We start from the raw sequence: 22,052 nt of genomic DNA, 5'->3' as shown, positions 1-22,052 counted from the left end.
AGCTATTAATAGGTTAATGAGGATCATCGGTGGGTGGAGGGGGGAAAAGAGGGAGAGGGGGGTGTTGGATACTGATGCTTTTGATCCAAGGTTCTTTGGAAGACAAGAATGAGGCATAAAATATGTTGCTTGCAATCGTTTATTAAGCATTACAAGAATAAAACAAGAACAAGATGAAGCATGGGGAAGGGCACAGGAAAAAGAACAAAGGGACAAAGAACAGAGACAAACGAGACTGAGGCAAGGTCTTCTAATACCAAGTTGCTAATTCCATAGAAAGCAGTTAAAGAATCAGATAGCCCGTATTCAAGTAATGCAATACCCACAACTGCAACCAAGTTGTTACAAACGCAACTGCAACTACCAAACACACGCTGAACCAAATACACGTTTATATAGATAATTTCCCCACCCCCATATGACTCTAAATCTCATATTTAGAATCATTACATCTGAAAATTCAGCAGAAAAAAATTGTGGTACCTATGTTAAGTATAAAATAATCAAAAAATTCACACAAGTTCCAGATATATCTAAGGGTATTCATAAGATTATGTCATCACTAGACAGACCGTTTTTATAAGAAGGCACAATTACATGAGTTTGAACTGCTCTATTAATGATTGCCCTCATACAAGTGAAAGTGATGTAGATTATGATAAGACATGTTACATCAGGACAAATATTATGATTCGTAATATTGAGGAACCACAGCTCCCCAGACTTAATTGAATCTAATCAAAGAAATCCCATCCATCAGATTGATATATTTTAGCCATTTCTGTATGAATTTGATCAGCCAAAACAGTTATGTCTTCAGACTTGTCAGGTATGTAAGTACAATACCCCGGCCTATAACTGCACATCTCCCCCTTAACTGCTAAGAGAAGATCTAATATCATAGGATTTTGAAGAACCATCTTACGCGTGAAGACTATTTCAAAGTGTGGTATACACTGACATACCCAACAGCTCGAGGAATTTACAGCAACAGCAAAGGCATGTAATACCAATAAGTATATATTATGAGTCATTTCAATTGGCACATTGTGAATAGAAAAATTGGCAGAAATATAATAATATTCGAATAAACTGTATAATGTCCAGTAGCTGTCAACTCTGTCGAAGTGATTTGCTCACTGTAAGCCAGCAGTGTGGGCACTGAGTCAAAAGTTATAAGCACATTAATCATAGTGTTGCTATTCTCATTAGATACCAATTTAGCTTGCTTGCAGTGGCTAGCATGTACTCACTTACCTTAACCTTCTACTTTTACTGTTGAGTTTGTAATTAACAGCACTTGATAAAGACTTTCCCATTGAGATCCCAGTGGTTCCGATGCTCCTGATGTAGCCACCTCTACATTTTAATTCCACATCCCATTCTGACATGTCTATCCACGGCCTCCTCTACTGTAAAGATGAAGCTGCACTCAGGTTGGAGGAACAACAATTTATATTCCGTCTGGGTAGCCTCTAACCTGATGGCAAGAACATTGACTTCTCTAACTTCCACTAGTGCCCCACTTCCCCCTCGTACCCCATCCGTTATTTATTTTTTATACACATATTCTTTCTCTCACTCTCCTTTTTCTCCCTCTGTCCCTTGCCCATCCTCTGGGTTTTCCCCCCACCCTTGTCTTTCTCCCTGGGCCTCCTGTCCCATGATCCTCTCATATCCCCTTTGCCTATCACCTGTCCAGCTCTTGGCTCCATCCCTCCCCCTCCTGTCTTCTCCTATCATTTTGGATCTCCCCCTCCCCCTCCCACTTTCAAATCTCTTACTAACTCTTCCTTCAGTTAGTCCTGATGAAGGGTCTCGGCCTGAAACGTCGACTGTACCTCTTCCGAGAGATGCTGCCTGGCCTGCTGCGTTCACCAGCAACTTTGATGTGTGTTGTTATAAAACCTTACTTGCTTAAACGCATATTGTGTACTGTTTGTTATTTCGGGGTACTGATTTGACACAGGGGACACTTCACGCAGCATCCACCCAAACAGGAGTTCTAAAGTTTGGCCGGGAGGGGCGTTACCACCCCCAAGATCATGCCACTAAGCAAAGCGAGTGTTACATTTGGATTCCACCACCATTGAGAGAATCTGCTGATCATCTTTCCCACTTCAATGTGTCCTTGGGAGTGTATCTGCTGAGCCAGATAGGAAGCAACAAAGTTGGAACTCCTAGTCTACGACTAGTGCCATACCTCCATGCTGTATCACCGTTTAACCTCGCACCATTCTCCATCCAGAACACTGGAAATATGGATTTTTACCAACTCTAAGCAAACAACAGCAGCCAATGTGGCTGTTGTGTGAAAAAGGATTTTTTTCAAGTGAGGCAATGAAACCATCCAGGCTCCCTGAATATTTGAAGAGAATACACTCTAACAAAGCATACAAGAATTTGGATTATCCTCAGACACTTCATGAAAACTTTTAGAAATTGAAAACACTACAGAACATGTTTTCTAGTACTTCACAACAAAACAGTGATGGTTTGCGCGCTTCATACATTTCATTGTTCAGTGCTAAATCTAGAAAGCTTGATACAATTGGAGAACTGATTCTGCCAGCAGTAAGGGAGGTTTTGCATAAGTCACCAGACCAAATCATTGAAGCGATTCTGCTTAGCGACAACTCTCATCAAAGATGAAACATCTGAGAATGTGGAAGACATATTTTGCAACATACTTAGGAGAACAGAATTTGTTCTGCAGTTGGATGAGTCAACTTTGTCAGGCAACAAATCTTTGCTTTTTTTTGTTATGTTTGCTTCATAAAAGATGACAGCATGGTTCAAGAGCTGTTATTTGCATTGGGACTAGAAACAGATAAGGGAAAGTCAATATTTCAGGTTGTTTCGCAATTTTTCCAAAGAGAAGAACATTCCACTCAACAACATTCTTGCTTGTGCAACAGGTGGAGCACCATTAATGACAGGATGCCACCGTGGGGTTATTAATTTCTTGAAAGAGGCTGTACCTAACATATTTACCATTTACTGTGTAATTCAGATACCATTTTGTCACAAAAAAAAACAAGTGATCAGCTGCACAAATCATTAAATACTGTTATCACAGTGGTAAGTAAAATCAAATCTCATGCTCTCAAGTCTTGACTATTTTGAGAGCTTTGTATTAAGAATGATGAACAGTTTGCACATTTACTGTTGCACACAAAATAAGATGGCTCACAAAAGGAAATTGCCTGAGACACTTCTATGTGCTTTTTGAATCTGTGATAAAATTATTTGAAAACTCAAATACTTCATTCAATAATAATCTCAAGAATATTATGCATGACATTGCTTAATTGTCAGAATCATTCACAAAGTTTAATAAAATCAGTCTTTAGTTGTATGGAAATGATGTGAATCTTATCTAAGTCAGAACAGTTGTCTCCACATTTCTTTCCACGTTAACCCTATTTAAGTGTAACACTGGCTGTCGCAACTCTAGTGCAACCTATTCCTTGGTGGCTCAAACCAATTGGGGTGGTGTGTGGGGTGTGTCAAGAGAGATTTCTTCTTCACTTTCATTGATTTCCTTTCCTTCTTCCAATGCAGGACGTTCGGGTCGCATTAGGACAGTGCTTGGAGAGGACACTGCAATGAGAGAGGCAACTAGCTAGTGGATTGAAAAGATCAACATCTTGTGGTTGGTCAGTAAGTCTGGATGTTGCCAAGCAATGGTGCAGGTCATTCAACAGCTAGCAAGGCAGGAATCAGCAATGGGGTTCACAGATATATTGTACATGATTGCAAGCAGCTGGATGTCTACAAGTTGCTTGCCTATTGACTGGTGTCAAATGAGTACACAGTATTCTGGAATCAACTGTGCCAAGGCCAGTTCCCCTGAATGACCCAGCTAGCATTACTCCCACGACATTTCAACATTGAAACTTTGCTGCTAGGTTCGAGAGTTTTCAGTAAACTCTGCCACATAACAACATTCTCAGCATTGTGGCTTCATGTGAATTTACATAGACAAGGAGCCTAGGAGATTCACTTTCAGAACAGAGCACATGTATTAGAAATACAAAATACTGGGGCTACGCAGCAGCTCACGCAGAATCTGGAAGGAGTTAACATTTTGAGTCAATGATACTTCGACAAAATTGTTCTGATGAAAAATGACTAATTTGAAATATTTCTTTCAATTTTCACAGAACTGCAGTGTTTTTTATCTGCTCTTCTATATAAATACAAATTGCTGTTGCTCACAATCATTACTTATTTCTCATAAGTACACAACCATTCAAAGGTTTTAGGCACATACATAGCAAAGATTTTTGCATGGTACTCTATTCGTCAACGTGCAGCAGAAGCAACTTTGTAAATCTGGCAGGAGCAGAGGATGTTGGAAATGGTAAGGGTGGAGTGCTATGGGAGAGGTGTGGGACAAGTGGCAAAGAAGGAGTGCCGGGGCTGGGGGTGGTGTAGGTGCAGACACACCCAACCTTGAGACACCAGGCAAGGTAATTTGATTCCAAACAATTGGTTTATTGATCATTTCAGAATATCTCTCTGGTGCTTCCCACACCCTCCCCTCTTCTTAGCCATGACTTCCCTCTCCCAGCCCCGTGCTACTCTCAGTCCACAATACAGACCCATATCAGAGTCAGGGTTATCATCACTCACATGTGCCATGAAATATGTTTTTGTTGCAGCAGCAGTACAGTGCAATACACAAAACTGCTACAGTACTGTGCAAGGAGATGCAGACGAGAAATAGATCAATGCTGCAAGTCCCCTTCTTTAAAACACAGTCATTGCACAAACATTCCCTCTGCCTAAAATTGGAGGACTAATACCTGTAATTCAGCTCTATTTATGAAGAATGCCTCCTGGGCTGAGGTATTGAATCTATACCTGGACCAGAGTTACTAGCTTCAGTATGTAGTAGAAATACGAACAGTTAAAATGGATCTTCAACTCCTTTTGTGTAAGTTAACACTGAAGTTACTTACATCCTATCATTTGACCTTTGGCCTGTACATTTAATGGTTTCAATGTCCACTTGCTCAACAAAACTGCAGAATCACTAAGATAGACAAACATAAAGCACACATTAAATCAAACCTGAAGACTGTGGAGCCACAAAAACCTAAGTTAATAACAAAGGAAAGCCACTTTGATTACAAATGAAAATGTTAAGAAGTTGGCATCAATTTTAGTTTGTGTTTCCTTCAAGCAGCAATGTATTAACAGTACTTCTTCAGTAGAAAACTGCAGGCATCATTGCAAATGAAATGCAAACATCTGTGGGGACTTAGCTCATTTTATGGGCAGTTGAAGAATACAACGCACACTCACAGCAAATCACATTTAAGCAGCATAACATCACATTATCAAAATATTACTTTACCAAAATAATCAAACTGTATGTAGCAATAATCTATGCCAAGGTAATCAACTAATCTACTTTAGTTAATATTAATAAAGTAAACTAAATATATCACAAAGTTGACAATTCCAAAATTAACCTGTCTAATTGACAAATTTGAAAGATGTTAACAATCATTTGGGCAATTTTACAGACCAACATTAAGGAACTACATCATATTATCGAATCTAATATAATGAAAACACAATCACTCACTCTATGTTATTTCAAAAACATAATCAGTAGCACAGCTTTGTTAACTAATGTAAAACAAAATGATGACAGCCTGAACCATTCCATTAGCCAGTGGATCCTATAGCAGCCTTAATGCTGCTCATAATTTGTTTGAAAACGTGTTTAAGTAGGATTATATTTATTACTATTATTGTCACATGTACCAAAGTACAGTGAAAATCTTGTTTTGCATGCCATCCATACGTATCAATCTATTACAAAAGTCTAATGAGTTAGTACAAGGAAAAACAATACGAAATTAAAGCATTACAATTCTAGAGAAAGTGCAGTGCAGAAAGAAAATAGAGTGGAAGGCCATAACAAGGGAGACTGTGAAGTCAAACATCCATCTCATCATACTAGGGGACCATTCAATAATCTTATAATACTGAGATAGAAACTGTCCTTGAGCCTGGTCATCCGTGTTTTCAGGCTTTTGTATCTACTCTCCAACGGGGGCCGGTGGAGTTCTAGATTATGTTACATGCACAAAATGCTGGAGGAACTCAGCAGATCAGGCAGCATCTTTGGAGGGGAATAAACAGTCAACATTTTGGGCTGAGTCCCTTCAACCATGCTGAATTCCTCCAGCGTTTGTTGTGTGTTCTTCTATACTTCTAGCATCTGCAAAATATCTTTTGTCCTTGGTTACACTGATTGCTTGTACTGAGGCAGCAAGAAGTGTAAACTGAATCCATGGAGGTGCGGTTAGTTTCTGTAATGTACTTAGCTGTGTCCACAACTCTCATCGGTTTCTTGCAATCACAGCACAGCAGTCACCATACTAACCCGTGATGCATCTGGTGAGGATGCTCTCTATGCCGCGTTAATAAAAAGTTGGTCAGATTCAAAGGGGAAATGCTAAATTTCTTTAGCCCACCCCTGAGCTAGAAGAGGCTCTAGTGAGCTTTCTTGGCTCTGGCATCTATATGGTTGGACCACGACAAGTTATCTGTGATGTTCATTTCTAGGAACTTAAAGCTCTCAACCTCAGCACCATTGATGTCAACAGCGTCCCCATTCATGAAGTCAATGACCAGCTTTGCTGACAATGAGATTTCTGCCATGACACCATGTCACTTGCTCTTCTTCTCCTTGTATTCCAACTCATCATTATTTGAGATTCACCCTCTTTAGTGCTATCATATGCAAACTTGTAGATAGAATTAGAGACAAATCTAGCCGGTCATGAGTGTATAGGGAGCAGAGTAGTGGCCAATGACACAGTCTTGCTGGAGAACACGAGATTGTGGAGTGAGTTGGAGATAGTTCCTGATAAACTTTATGTGCCAAGTTTAAAAAAAATGATCAAGGCCTGTTGGAACTTGTCTGAGGAGTGGTAGATCGCGAAGTGAATTGGAGAAAGTTCCTTGTGGACTTTATATGCGAGTTTTAAAAAGCAGCCTGTCGGGACTTGTACGTGGAGTGGGAAATTGCTTGGGTAATTAGTAACTTAGCTAAGGCCAATAAAAAGAAGTGAGGTGTAAGCAGAGTGGCCATTTTTGGAGTGAATGAGTATTTGAGTAGCCAGGCTTTGGCTAGAACTTAAGCTTGCGAAGTGAAGATGTAACAAGTTTAGGTAGGATGGTAGTTCAGGCAGTGGAATGCACTTCCTGTCAGATTTTGTATTTCAGGGTACCTAACAGATTCCCTGATGACTACAAGGTCAAGGAACTGGAGCTGGAGCTGGAACTGGGTGTATTAAGAAATCGAAAGTAAACTTTTCTGCCCAAATAGGGCACAGAAAAGTTAAAACCAACCAATTCACAGCCTCCGATCAACGGAGAAAATTAAAAAAAGGCAATTAAGATGTTGAAGATGAAAGTTGATCCAGATAACTCTGGGCATCCGATGGAGAATCAAAAAAACGAAGAGCTCCATCTAACATGCGAATCCTTAGACGTGCAGGGTACAGCAACGCTGGTCTTAAATCCATCTTATAGAATTCCGACATCACGGATCTGTAACGGACCCGTTGGTCCCAGATTGGTTTACTGAAATCTTCCACGAATCGGAACTTAAGATCCGAAAAATCAATGAAACCTTTAGATCGAGCGAATCGAAACAGTCTCTCCTTATCTTGAAAGTAATGAAAACGTAAGATAACATGCCTAGGTCTATCTGACCTAGACGAGTATGATGGGATTCTGTGAACACGATCCAGTAGCGGTGGTTGGTCAGGAAATACAGTAGGGAATGCATCTTTTAAAAGTTGGGAGAAATATTTCATAGGGTTGTTAGCTTCCACGGCTTCCCTGACGCCAATCATTCGTAAATTCTGCCGTCGCATTCTAGATTCCAAGTCAGAGTTTTTAAAAGTCAAAAAGTCAAGTTTCTTCTTCATTACATTAATTGTTTCTTCGACTTTCCCCATCTTAAGCTCACTTTGTTGCGCGGATTTTTGAAGACCAGATATAGCCGACTGATGTTCCGCAATACATGTTTGCATCTTATCAATTAAATCGGCAATTTTCTGGAACTTAGTTGAGATTTCCATATGAATCAGGTCTTTAACAGAGCCCATAATTTCTGTACGAATCATCTCCCTAACAGAGGTTGAAATTTCCCTCTGAATTAACTCCGATATAGCTTCCAAAGTCACCGGTGATTCAGTCGGAGGGAGATCCGTAGCTTTCGGTTTAACCGGAGGTTTACCATCCTTGCCGTCTTTCCCGTTCTTAGACATAGCCGATCTCAGTATCATCCAATTGTCAGAGAATTCAGTTTAATTCAAAGTATTGTAAAAATTGATGCCTTAATAGTTAATTAAAGTATAGCTGACCATAGAGAGAAAAAACTCAGAGGTAATGGAGCGAGTCAAGAACGCGACTTCACTCCATGAGCGCTACCGGAAGTCTCCGGAACTGGGTGTACTCAGGACCATCTGTGAGGCAGAAAACCGAGGTTGTCACACCCAGCGTGCAGGCTTCAGATAACCACCAGATTCAAAGTTCAATATAAATTTATTATCAAAGTACATATATGTCACCATGTACAACTCTGAGATTTGTTTTCTTGCTGGCATACACAGTAAATCCAAGAAACACAATAGACAATGAAAGACTGCACCCAACAGCACAAACAACCAATATGCAAAAGACAACAAATGGTATAAATACAAAAGGGGAAAAGAATAATAAGTACAGTAAATAAGCAATAAATATTGAGAATATGAGATGAAGAGTTCTTCAAAGTAACTCCATAGGCTGTGGGAACAGTTCATTGATAGAGCGACTACAGCTGATTAAAGTTATCCCCTCTGATTCAAGAGCCTGATGGCTAAAGGTTCCTGAACCTGGTGGTATGGGACCTGAGACTATTATACATCCTTCCTGTTGGCAGCAGCAAGGAAAAAACATGGCCTGGACGGTGGGGGTCCTTAATGATGGATGCTGCTTTCCTGCGACAGCTCTCTATGTAGATGTGCTCAATGGTGGGAAGGGCTTTACCTGTGATGTACTGATCCATATCCATTACTTTTTATAGGATTTTCTGTTCAAGAGCATTGGTGTTTCCATACAAGGCCGTGATACAATTCCACCACATATCAATAGAAAATTATCAATGTTTTAGATAGCTTCGCAAACTTCTAAGGAAGTTCAGGCACTGTCGTGCTTTCTTCGTAATGGCACTTACGTTTCAGGACAGATTCTCTAAAATGATAACATCAAGCTACTTAAAGATTGCTAACCCTCTCTAACTCTGACCCCCGATAAGGATTGGTTCATGGACCTGCGGTTTCCTCTTCCTGAAGTCAATAATCAGCTCCCTAGTGTTGTTGACATTGAGTGAGAGGTTGTTGTTGTGGCACCACTCTGCCAGCATTTCAATCTCTCTCCCATATGCTAATTCGTCACCACCTTTGACTCAGCCAACAACAGTGGTGTTGTCAGCAAACTTAAACATTGCATTGGAGCTGTGCTCAGCCTGCCTCACAGTCAGAAGTATAAAGCCAGTGGAGCAGGGGGCAAAGCACACAGCCTTGTGATACATATGCGCTGATAAGGTAAGGGGAAGTGTTGCCAATCCTTCTCCTGGAGAAGTAAAGGGAGTAAGCAGTCAGTGCAGGGTTCATCTATGGCCAGTCCCTTCAGCAATAAGAATACCCCTTTGGATATTGCTGAGGGGAGGGGGAATGACGGATCAAGGCACAGAAGCAGTACCCAGTGGCAGATGGCTCTGAGGCTAGGCAAGGAAGGATAAAATCAGGAAAAGTGATAGTGATAGGAGACTCGATAGTTAGGAAGATGGACAAGAGATTCTGTGGCCACAAAAAAAAACATAAGGATGATGTATCCTCAATGTAAGAGTTCAGGATATTCTCAAGAGGTGGTGCTGCACACTGGCACCAATGACACAAATAAAAGGGGGAGAAGATCATGCACAATGAGTACAGAGATTTAGGGAAAAGGCTGAAGAACTGGACCTCCAAGGTCGTAGTTTCTTGATTACTCCCAGTACCATATGCTGTTCAGAGCAGAACAGGATGATTGTACAGACAAATGAGGGCTGAGGAAGTGGTGCAGGGGGCAATGTTACAATAGTTATGGGGGATTTCAATATCCAGGTATTTTGGGAAAATAAAGTTGGTGCTGGATCCCAAGAGAGGGAATTTGTAGAATGCCTACAACATGGTTTTTTAGATCAGCTTGTGGTTGAGCCCACTTGAGGAAAAGCTATTCTGAATTGGGTGTTCTGTAATGAATCAGATTTGATTAGAGAGTTTAAGGTAAAGGAACACTGAGGAAACAATGATCATAATGTTATAGAATTCACTCTGCAGTTTGAGAAGAGAAGATAATGTCAGAAGTATCAGTGTTAAGGCTGATTTATACTTGTGCGTAGGGGCTACACCGTAGCTTACGCTGTAGCCTACGCAAGTGGCCTAAGCTGTTGTGAGCATTTATACTTGTGCGTTGGTGTGTCTGCGTCGCTCTACAATTCACCGCCAAAACACTAGTTGGCGGTGGGGTTTCTATGCCACTGTGTTGAGTTTCTTCCTGTACTTCAAACAATGGCGATTGAAACTGAGCGCATCATGTCGGAGTTGGAGCTAATCAATGTTGAACAAGAGTTTCTTCTCTCTCAATTCTGAAGTGGCGGAGAAGAAGCAGCAACTGGAAATGTGTAGGAGGAAACGTGATGCTACCAAGTGAACCAATGACAGTTGTTGCAGTCTGCGTCGCCGCGACGCATAGTTACATTTTGGGAGAGGTGCGCGTTAGGCTACGGCGTAGAGTACAGTGTAGGGTACGCGGCTACACCGTACCTACGGTGTACATTTGACACAGAAGTATAAATTGGGCTTTACAGTGGAATAAAGGGAATTACAGAAGCACAAGAGAGGAGCTGGCCAAAGTTGATTGGTAGGAGACACTATCAGGTATGATGACAGAACAGCAATGGCTGGAGATTCTGGGGTGTAATTCAGAAGGTGTAGAATAAATACATCCCAAAGTTGAATAAGTTTTCTAACGGGAGGATGAGATAGCTGTGTCAAGACAAGGGAAGTCAAAAGAGGACCTATATTATGCAAAAACCACTGGGAAATCAGTGGCACAGAAAGCCTTTAAAAACAAAGAGAAGGCAACTAAAAAAGACAAAAGGAGAGAAAAGATGGAATATGAAGGTAAGCTAGCCAACAACATAAAAGAGGATTAGATTAGATTATGAGGACACTCAGTCATTTATTGTCATTTAGAAATGCATGCATGCATTAAGAAATGATATAATGTTCCTCCAGAGCGATATCACAAAAAAAACAAGGCAAACCAAAAACTAACACTGACAAGACCACATAATTATAACATATAGTTACAGCAGTGCAAAGCAATACCATAATTTGATAAAGAACAGACCATGGGAACAGTAAAAAAAAAAGTCTCAAAGTTCCGATCGACTCCCAATAGTCCCCAATAGCAGGCGGCAGAATGGAGAAACCCTCTTTGCCATAAACCTCCAGGCACCGACAACTGTCAATGCATTGGAAGCACCTGACCACAGCTGACTCTGAGTCTGTCCAAAAACTTAGAGCCTCCAACCAGCCCTTCGACACTGAGCACCGAGCACCATCTCTGCCGAGCACTTCGACCCCGTCCTGGCCGCCGAGCAACAAGCAAAGCCGAGGATTCGGGGCCTTCCCCTCCAGAGATTCTGGATCACACAGTAACAGCGGCAGCGAAAAAGGCATTTCAGAAGTTTCTCCAGATGTTCCTCAGTTCTCTCACATCTGTCTCCATCAAATCAGGATTGTGCACAGCACCCTACTTGACAGATTACAGATATCATTCACCGGCCATCTTCTCCTCCTAATACCCAGAGTTTTTCAGATATATAAAGAGTAAAAGTGACATCAGAGCGAATATCGGACTGCTGGAAAATGAGGCTGGAGGGTAGTAATGGGGGGCAAAGGAAAGTTATATGAACTTAATAAGTATTTTGCATCAATCTTCACTGTGGAAGACACTGGCAGTATGTCAGAAATTCAAGAATGTCAAAGGGCAGAAATTAGTAGGTGCTGTTACAAAGAAGAAGGTGCTTGGGAAGTTGAAAGGTCTGAAGGTAGATAAATCACCTAGGAAAGATGGACTACGCTCCAGGGTCCTGAAAAAAGTAGCTGAAGATATTGTGGAGGCATCAGTAATGAACCTTCAAGAATCACTAGATTCTGAAATGGTTCATGAGGACTGGAAAATTTAAAATGTCCCTCCACTCTTTAAGAAGGAAGAGGACAAAAGACAGGAAATTATAGCCCAGTTTAGAGTTCAGAATAATTTTATTATAAAAGTGTGTGAGTGTATGTGTGTGTGTCTATCTATATATATGTGTGTGTGTCTGTCTGTCTATATATGTGTGTGTGTGTCTGTCTGTCTGTCTATATATGTGTGTGTGTGTCTATATATGTGTGTGTGTGTGTGTGTGTGTGTGTATCTGTCTGTCTATATATGTGTGTGTGTGTCTGTCTGTCTGTCTATATGTGTGTGTGTGTGTGTGTATCTGTCTGTCTATATGTGTGTGTGTGTGTGTGTGTGTGTGTGTGTCTATCTATATATATCTGTGTGTGTCTTGTCTGTCTGTCTATATACGTGTGTGTGTGTCTATATATATGTGTGTGTGTGTGTGTGTGTGTGTATCTGTCTGTCTATATATGTGTGTGTGTGTCTGTCTGTCTGTCTATATGTGTGTGTGTGTGTGTGTGTGTATCTGTCTGTCTATATGTGTGTGTGTGTGTGTGTGTCTATCTATATATATCTGTGTGTGTCTTGTCTGTCTGTCTATATACGTGTGTGTGTGTGTCTATATATATGTGTGTGTGTCTATCTATATATATCTGTGTGTGTCTGTCTGTCTGTCTATATATGTGTGTGTGTGTCTATCTATATATATGTGTGTGTGTGTGTGTGTGTGTGTGTGTGTGTGTCTATCTATATATATGTGTGTGTGTGTGTTTGTCTGTCTATATATGTGTGTGTGTGTGTGTGTGTGTGTGTGTGTGTGTATCTGTCTGTCTATATGTGTGTGTGTGTGTGTGTGTGTGTCTGTCTGTCTATATATATATGTGTGTGTGTGTGCGTGTGTGTGTGTGTGTGTGTGTCGCCGTATATAACCCCGAGTTACATATTCTTCCAGGTATACTCAAAAACCCAAAAACCATAAGAGAATTAATGAAACACTGCACCCAAAAGGGTGGACAACCGGTGTGCAAAAAAATAACAAACTGTGCAAATTCAAAAAGAAAGGAAAAAATAAGCAATAAATATTGAGAACATTTCTCAATATTGATTGCAATAAATTTTCAGTGAATTGAAGAGTCTTTGAAAGTGAGTCCATAGGTCGTGGGAACAATTCAGTGATGGGGCAAGTAAAGTTGAGTGACGTTATCCCCCCTAGTTCAGGAGCCTGATGATTGAGGAGTAATAAATCTTCCTGAACCTGGTGGTGTGAGTCCTGAGGCTCCTCTACCTTCTTCCTCATGGCAGCAATGAGAACAAAGTATAACCCCAGTGACAGGGATCCCTCATGACGGATGCTGCTTCCCTGTGACAGCACTCTCTGTAGATGTGCTCAGTGGTGGGGAGGGCTGTACTGTGATGGACTGGGCTGTATCCACTACTTTTTGCAGGATTTTCCATTCAAGGACATTGGTGTTTCCGTACCAGGCTGTTGCAGCCAGTCAATATACTCTCCACCACACCTTAGCAGTCTGTCAAGTTTTAGATGTCTTGGCATATCTTCACAAACTCCTAAGGATGTACAGGTGCTGCCATGCTTTCCTCATAATTACACTTGTGTGCTGGGCCCAGAACAGGTCCTCTGAAATGATAACACCTCGGAAGTTAAAGTCGCTGACCCTCTCCATCTCAGACCTCCAATGAGGACTGGCTCATGGACCTCCAGTTTCCTCCTCTTGAAGTCAATAATCAGCTGCTTGGTAGTGAGTTCAGTGATTGGGAAGATGTTGGAGTCCATTATCAAAGATGAGGTTTCAGGGTACTTGGAGGCACATGATAAAGTAGGCCAAAGTCAACATGATTTCCTTAAGGAGAAATCTTTCCTAAAAAATCCCATTGGAATTCTTTGAGGAAATAGTGGGGACAAAGAATTAACAGTGGATGTTGTTTACTTGTATTTTCAAAAGGTTTTTGATAAAGTTCCACACATGAGACAGCTAACAAGATAAGAGACCACAGAATTACTGGAAAATACTGGCATGGACAGAAGACTGACTGACTGGCAGGAGGCAAAGGGGCCCAACCTGGTTGTTTGCCGGTGACAAGTGGTGTTCTGCAGGGTTCAGTACTGGGACCACTTCTTTTCACATTATATATCAACAATTTAGATGATGGAATTGATGGCTTTGGGGCCCAGTCTACAAAAGATATGAAAATAGATGGAGAGGCAGATAGTGCTGAGGATGAAGAGAGTTTGCAGAAGGGTTAAAAAAGATTGGGAGAATGGGCAAAGAAGTGGCAGATAGAATATAGTGTATGATTATGCACTTTGGTAGAAGGAATAAAGGTGAAGATTATTTTCTAAGTGGAGGGAAAATTCAGAAATCAGAGGTGCAAAGGGACTTGGAAGTCCATGTGCAGGATTCTCTTAAGGTTAATCTGCAGGTTGAATCAGTGGTAAGGAAAACAAATGAAAGGTCTAGAATATTCGAGCAAGGATGTAATTCTGAGGCTTTATCAGGTACTGGCCAGACAGCACTTGGAATATTGTGAGCAGTTCTGGGCCCCTTATCAAACAAAAGATGTGCTAGCATTGGAAAGGGTCCAGGAGAGGTTCAAGAGAAATATTCTGAGAAAGAAAAGGTTAACATAGGAGCATGAGATGGCTCTGGGTTATACTCCCTGGAGTTTGGAAGAACGAGGGCGGAATCTGATGGAAACCTGTTGAATATTGAAAAACAGATAGAGTTGATGTGGAAAGGATGTTTCTTTCTGTGAATGAGTCTGAAACCAGAGGGCACAGCTTCAGAACAGAAGGATGTCCCTTTAGAAAAAAAGATAAGGAGGAATTCCTTTAACCAAAGGGTGGAGAATCTGTGGAACTCATTGACACAAATGGCTGTGGAGGTCAAATCATTGGGTATATTTAAAGTAGAGGTTGATAGGTTCTTGATTAGTCAGGGCATCAAATGTTATGGCAAGAAGGCATGATAATTTGGTTGAGAGGGTTAATAAATGGCAGAGCAGACTCAATGGGCTGAATGGCCGAATTCTGCTCCTTTGTCTTATGCTCTTACGGTCTTGTAGGGCACCAGTGTTCAGAATAATCATGGCCGAATTGTTGCTACCTATCATTACTGATTATGATCTATTGGTCCAGAAGTAATGGATCCAGTTGCAAAGGGAGGTGTTGAGTCCCAGGTCAGGAGTTTGAAGTAGCAGCTCATGTCCTGATAACCTTCTATAGAGAAAAGTTTCCACCAGTCATTCCCTCTGATATTCTGGTGATGGACTGGGCAAGATACATTGTTTGGATTTACATCAAATTGTGCTTTAACTTTTCTTTAACTCCAGCATGATCCCTCTTAAGCCACATTCAAATTAAAAGTATCCATCTACTACTGTGACTAAAGCCTTTCACTATTTACCTCTGTTGCACATTCTACGTGGCTTTTACATATTTCTGACCATCTGAAATTAACAGTTTTCTTTTTTCTGCTTTTGAAATCCCATCTTAAACAGCTACATGAACTTATCCTTCCATTTTTAATTGTTTGCATTCCTATACTCAAAAGTTCCTCTGTTCCACTCCTTGGACATTTTCATATTTCATTACAACATAAATTGTGGCTACTCTGTCAGCTGAGTCAATGTTGGCTTTCAGGGGAATCCTACCAATCCCATTTGTTTTCCTTGTGACCAATTCTCCCTTCCATGTCCATTACACCTTCTGATTCTCTTGATACACACCTAAACCTAACAGCAACTATAGTAGGCAATTAACTAACCAATCAGCCCTTAACATTCAGAAATCTACGACTCTCTATTTTGAACAAATAATTCTCCACGGTGCTCCAGTTTGTAAAGAAATTTCTCCTCATTTCAGTCCTAAAGAGCCTAGCTCTTATTTTAAACCATGATTCCAGGTCTTATGCTCATCAACAAAAGCAAACACTCCATTTGCATCAAGCCTATCAAGCCCTATAAGAATTTTACATGCTTTAATGTGATCTACTGTCATTCTTCTAATCTAAACATTAGAGAATACAGTATATGAAAATCAACAAAAAAAGCCACGGCTGGAATAGTGAAATAGAAAACATTAGAGACACTCAGTAAGTCAGGCAGCATATCTGGAAAGAGAAACAGGGTTAATGTTTCAGATCAAATGCCCTGTGAGAATTAAAGACCCATTGTCAAATCAATGACCCTCCACCCGCTGTTTCTCTTTTCACAGATGCTGCTTAACTTACTGCATGATTCCAGCTGTTCAGAAAAAAAGTCTCATTCCAATCAATCTCTCCTCTTATGACAAACCTACCAGTCTTGGAATCCTAAGGTACTCCCACTACAGCAAGTACATTCTTTCTCAAGACAAGGAGACCAAAACTGTACTGAATACACCAGGTGCCGTCTTAACAGACCCTGTATACTGGCGAAAGGACCTCATGAGGTATTCAAATCACTTCATGATGGATCTAATAGCATGCCATTTATCTTCTTAATCATTGCTGCTACTGAATGTTAGTCTACAATCATTTATGTCCAAGGTCTTTGAATATTAACACCAACCAATCCCTTACCATTTAATAAACACACTGTTTTTCAGATCACTTCACATTTTCCACACATTGCATTCCATCTGCCATGATCTTCCCTAGTCTTTCAGTTTGTCCACTGAAGCCTCTTTACATATTCCTCCATACACACAATCCCACCTAATTTAGTATCATCAGTAAACTTGGAAATATGGCATTTAGTCACTTCATCCAAATTGATGATGTAGATTGCGAAAGTCTGGAATCCAAGCAATGATCTGTCTGGTTAATCTTTCCTTACTATTTGCTTTCTCTCCAATAACCAATTTTCAATCAGTGTCAGTGAATAACACACCATTCCACCTGTTCTAACTTTAATGATGAACCTATTGAATGAAACCTCATCGAGTGCCTTCCCAAAATCTAAATATACTATGCCAACTGGTCCTTCCCTACCTATTCTATTACAGCTGAAACTCTCTAGTTTCTGGGACCTATCTGGCACTAGGCCACAGAAATTGCTTCCAATCATCTTCCTCTTAGAGAACTGTTGTTTTTAAGTATAAAAACTCCCAAGATCACTCAAGGATTCCAAGAACCATCTGTAACCTGTTTATATCTTTGAAATGCAGTTGGCTGAGATTACAAATGTTGCACTGATAGGTAAATTAGCACAAATTAATGCATATCCAAGTTAATTTTAGATCTTACTTAGAGCTTAGCCAATCAGTATCGGGATAATGGAACAGTATTCTAGGTTTGCCACATATAGCATCCATTCAGAGTGGCAGCACAGAGGAAAATCCGAGATGGAATCAAAGGAATTGGTGAGAGAATCAACTTGACAAATTAGGACACTCAAGGTCCAAAGAAAGAAATATGATACGTAATTCTTCTTCTTCTGACTTTCAATGGCGGTTGGCAGTTCATCTTAAGGTGCATTGCCGCTGTCAACTGGACTGGGGTATGGTGTAGAGAGTTGGGAGATAAAATAGTTCTTTATCAAATGAAAACTAAATTACCCCCACAAGGCCTGATAAATTGTAAATAATGAAAGACATTATTGTGAGTTAAATTAAAGTCACTTCCATAACTTAAAAGTTTTTAAATGAAAACTATCAACCCCCGAAGATAGCAGTGCAGCCTGCATTGGCTTTCTTTCAACCTTATATGCTTCACATTGTAAAAGAATATGTTCAACTGTTTCATAACAATGACAAAACCTACACACCCCAGAGTGATATTTTGCAACAAGATATAAGGAATAATTAAGCATAGTATTTCCAATTCTAAGTTGAATTGATATAATTCCTTCCCTTCTTGTTTTACCCACTTCTCCCATCAACCCAACAGTTTGTGTATTCTGTAAAGGTGTCTCCCCTTATGCTCATTATCCCACAGGTCTTGCCATAATCCCCTAACTCTTAGCCCCACCAACCCCTTAGCTACTGATTTGCTAAGCAGAAGGTCTATATCCATGGTTGAACTTTTAACAGCTTTTTGACCAGACAATCAACCCACTCATTCCCCTGAACACCTCCATGTGCAGGGACCCATAAGAAAAGAAAATGTAAACCAATACTTTGAAAATGAAATAAAGTTTGAAGAGCTTCCAGCAGTAAATCTGACCTACGAATGGTCTCGGCCTGAAACGTCGACTGTACCTCTTCCTAGAGATGCTGCCTGGCCTGCTGCACTCACCAGCAACTTTGATGTGTGTTGCTTCAATTTCCAGCATCTGCAGAATTCCTGTTGATCACGTTTTTTAAAAATGAACACAAAATACTTTGAAACTGTGGGCTGCTGGACTTAATTGATATATTTGAGGGTAGTGGGAGTACTGGCAAAGTCAGCGATTTTTACCCATGGCCTTGAGAAGTTGGTCCTGAGTCATGTTCCTAAACATCTGCAGTTGTTCCAGTGATGGTATTCCTTAGTAATGTTGGGTAGGACATTCCAAGATTTCCAAAGAAGGATGGCTTGTAGTTTGGAAAACAAACTCCCATACATCTGATGTCCTTGTACTTACTGAAGGTGCTATCGAAGTACATTAGGCAAGTAACTGCCTCATTTTTCATACAGTACAAATTTCAACTATAGAGCACTGGTGGTGGAAGAAGTATATGGAAGTAGAGGATCATAGTGGTGATTTGTCCTGGTGCTGAGTTTAATGAGCCTTGTTAGAGGGACCGCATTCATCCACCTCACCATTACCTTATCAAAATGAGAAATGGATGCTCACAGATTCCTAACCACCATCAAAGAGGATACTGGGACCACCACCATTCCCTGAGTCTTCTCCAAGACCCAAACAATCCTAATTGTCATTGCTGGATCACAGCTCTGAAGCTCCCTCCAGGAGAGCCCTGGAACACTTGCCACATAACACTGGCTGCCAAAGTTCAGGGAGGGTGCTCCTCATCATTGTTTTAATGGCCTGAAAGAATGGTCTTGAAAAACAAGCCTTCCATTTGATGTCCAATATTAACATCAATGACTTTAAGAAAACAGTTTCCTGTTCCAAGAAGGAAGAGTGTCTTCATAATTATCGTCTTTGACTAAAAACTATTTTTACAATCTACCAGACTTTTAGAATCCTAATAAGGTAATTCATCATCCCAGGAAAAGGCTTAAGTACAAAAGTAAAAATACTTACTGTGTTTCAAAGGGACTAGTTCAGGATGTTTCGGTTGTTTCAACTTAAAGTGAACATCACCAATGCTTACTGAGTCTCCTACAAATTTTTAAAAAAGGTACAATGATTTGTACATTCTCAAATAATCTGTCACTGAAATATGAAGCAGTAACATTACCTCCTGACTTTTGAACTCAATGCCCCGATAATAAAGGCAAGCATACTATGTGCTTTCTTAACCACCCTATCAGCCTGTGTAGCCACTTTCAGACACCCCAATATCCCTCTGTTCAACAATACTGGTAAGTGCACTGTCTTCTTTGCCATTGACCTTCGAAGCTGCAACCCTTCACATTTGGCCAGGTTAAACTCCATCTGCAAAGTCAGGAAGTTATGTTGCTGCTTTATAAAACTCTAGTTAAGCCGCAGCTAGAGTATTGCATACATTTCTGGTCATCCCATTATAGGAAGGATGTCAAGCCTTTGGAGAGGGTGCAGAAGATGAGAGAGTGTGTGCTCTAATGAGAGGGTGGACAAGCTTGGGCTGTTTTCTCTGCAGTGGCGGAGACTGAGGAAAGATCTGATACGAGGTTTATAAGATTATGCGAGGCATAGTTGAAGTAGACCAAGGGTATCCTTTTTCCTAAGGATGGAAAGTCTAAAACCAGAGGACAAGCATTTAAGGTGAGAAGGGGTAATTTCAAAGGACATGTGAGAGGCACGTTTTTTTTTTACACAGAGTGTGGTGGGTGCCTGGTGTGTGCTGCCTGTGGTGGTGGAGGCAGATACATTAGAGTCTTTTGAAACAGTACATTCATATAGACACATGAATGTGAGGAAAATGGAAGGATATTGACATTGTAGTGGCAGAGTAGATTAGTTTAGTTAGCCACTTGATTACTAATTTATTTGGTTTGGCGCAACATTGTGGGCAAAAATGCCTGTTCCTGTGCTGTACTATTCCATGTTCTAATTCAAAATGGGATTCTCTAGGAATAGCATAAATGGATAGTTGAGGGCTGGATAGACTCAGTGCTAAATGACCTGTTTCACTATACATATGCCTTGAAGATAATGCCCATGAGTCACTATGGAGCTTACACGTTGGCCTCTTTCTGGATAATGACAAAATGGAAGGGACCATCCTTGCTCTCTGGATGTGTTATCAAGATAGGATGGGGTGGGAATTACTTAGGAAGGTTGAAGTTGGTGGATACGGAATAAAAAGTATTGGTGCTGAGAGTAGGGACTGTGGTTTAGGGAATTATAGGTAGGTATTATGTACAGGTCAGGGATGAGGAATGAGTTGATCCGAGTAGGTATGTAAGAAGATAGTATGTGTATGTAGAAGACAGAGTTGAGATGACGCGGGTAGGAATTTATGGAGGATGTACTGATTATCTGGTCGGGAATACATTGATTATTTGGTATACTCATTATATGAGTGTGAGGTTCTATGGCAGTGTGGTGATTATTTGGGGTTGGAATTTTAATGGAGTATGTGGGATTATTTGGGATAACGATTATATGGGGGTTGAACGATGATATCAGAGTAGGGATTTATTACGAGAGTATTTTGATGTTGGTATAGGTGCATGCGTACGTGGTTTTGTGTGTAGGGCGATTTAGGGGTAGAATTACTCCACCCAGTGTGAGGTTGCGGGAGCTTGGGGTCGCGGCCTCCCACCGGTCACCAGCCTCACCTGCTGCCGTCGTCGCCCGTCTCACCCACGGCGACGCCGGGCGCCAGGCCCCACTTAGCGGCCGCAGCACTATGTTCCTGAGTCGCCACAGGGCTGCACCCCCGGCGCCTCCGTGTAACAGCTGCATGCTAGCCCGGGTCGACCGAGGAGGGAGGGGAAACACGGTGTCCTCCCCGCTCCCCGTCCTGTTACCGGGGAGGACTGGTTTAGGTGACGCGCGAAGACGGACGGACTGGTGCGTCGCAGAATGAATTCCGGCCGAAACGGAGAGCCAGTGTACAACAGGCACAGATGGTGCTGACCGTGGTTGTTGAGGAGTCTTGGGTCACTCTCTGAGGGCTGGTCTGGTGTTACCAGAAGCCGCCAGCTCAGGGCGGTTAAGGGGTGGTGAAAGGGAGGGGATATCACAGCGGATTGCAGAATGAGATAGAGTAGGTAGGGTTAGATCAAGGTCAGTGTCTTGAATTGGTGCGATGTGGTTCAAAGTACTGTTGGCATACAGAGTAGAGCAGCATAGAAACAGGCGCACCAACTCGTCCTATTTCCCTGCATTCGGTCCACATTTCGATAACAGCCCACCCCATCCACGTACTTAATCAATTTTCTTTTTAAATGGTATTATGCTTGCTTCAATCACTTTTCGTGGCAGCTCGTTCCAGATACCCACCACCGTCTGTATGAAGCAGTTGCCCCTTTGGTTTATTTTAAATCTTACACCACACACGACAGCATCCCCACAAAATCATTCAGAGTCTTCCCTAACCAGTAGCCTTTGATGAACCCTTATATCCGCAATCCGCTGAGGGCCAAATCAGAGTCATTCATGTCGGGAGACCAAGAAGTTACAAGAGGTCTGCAAAGCCATCTCACGTTGCGAGTACAGTTCAG

The 22,052-nt window shown here is 41.2% G+C and overlaps 1 protein-coding gene across 1 annotated transcript in view; it reads right to left on the bottom strand.

The window, feature by feature from the left end:
- vwa8 (von Willebrand factor A domain containing 8) overlaps nucleotides 1–21,510 on the bottom strand; it is a 485,234-nt gene extending 463,724 nt beyond the window's left edge. Inside the window, exons 1-2 of the mRNA XM_063051192.1 lie at nucleotides 21,165–21,510; nucleotides 19,483–19,560 (exon numbers count right to left, since the gene is read on the bottom strand). Coding sequence (XP_062907262.1) covers nucleotides 19,483–19,560; nucleotides 21,165–21,291 — 205 coding nt within the window. The 5' untranslated portion in view covers nucleotides 21,292–21,510. The remainder of the gene's footprint in view (nucleotides 1–19,482; nucleotides 19,561–21,164) is intronic.
- Between the last annotated feature and the right edge of the window lie 542 nt (nucleotides 21,511–22,052).

The sequence above is a fragment of the Mobula hypostoma genome, chromosome 6, assembly GCF_963921235.1.
Source record: "Mobula hypostoma chromosome 6, sMobHyp1.1, whole genome shotgun sequence".
Taxonomy (NCBI): Eukaryota; Metazoa; Chordata; class Chondrichthyes; order Myliobatiformes; family Myliobatidae; genus Mobula; species Mobula hypostoma.
The sequence above is the reverse complement of the archived record's forward strand: the minus strand, read 5'-3'. Positions and strand labels throughout refer to the sequence as shown.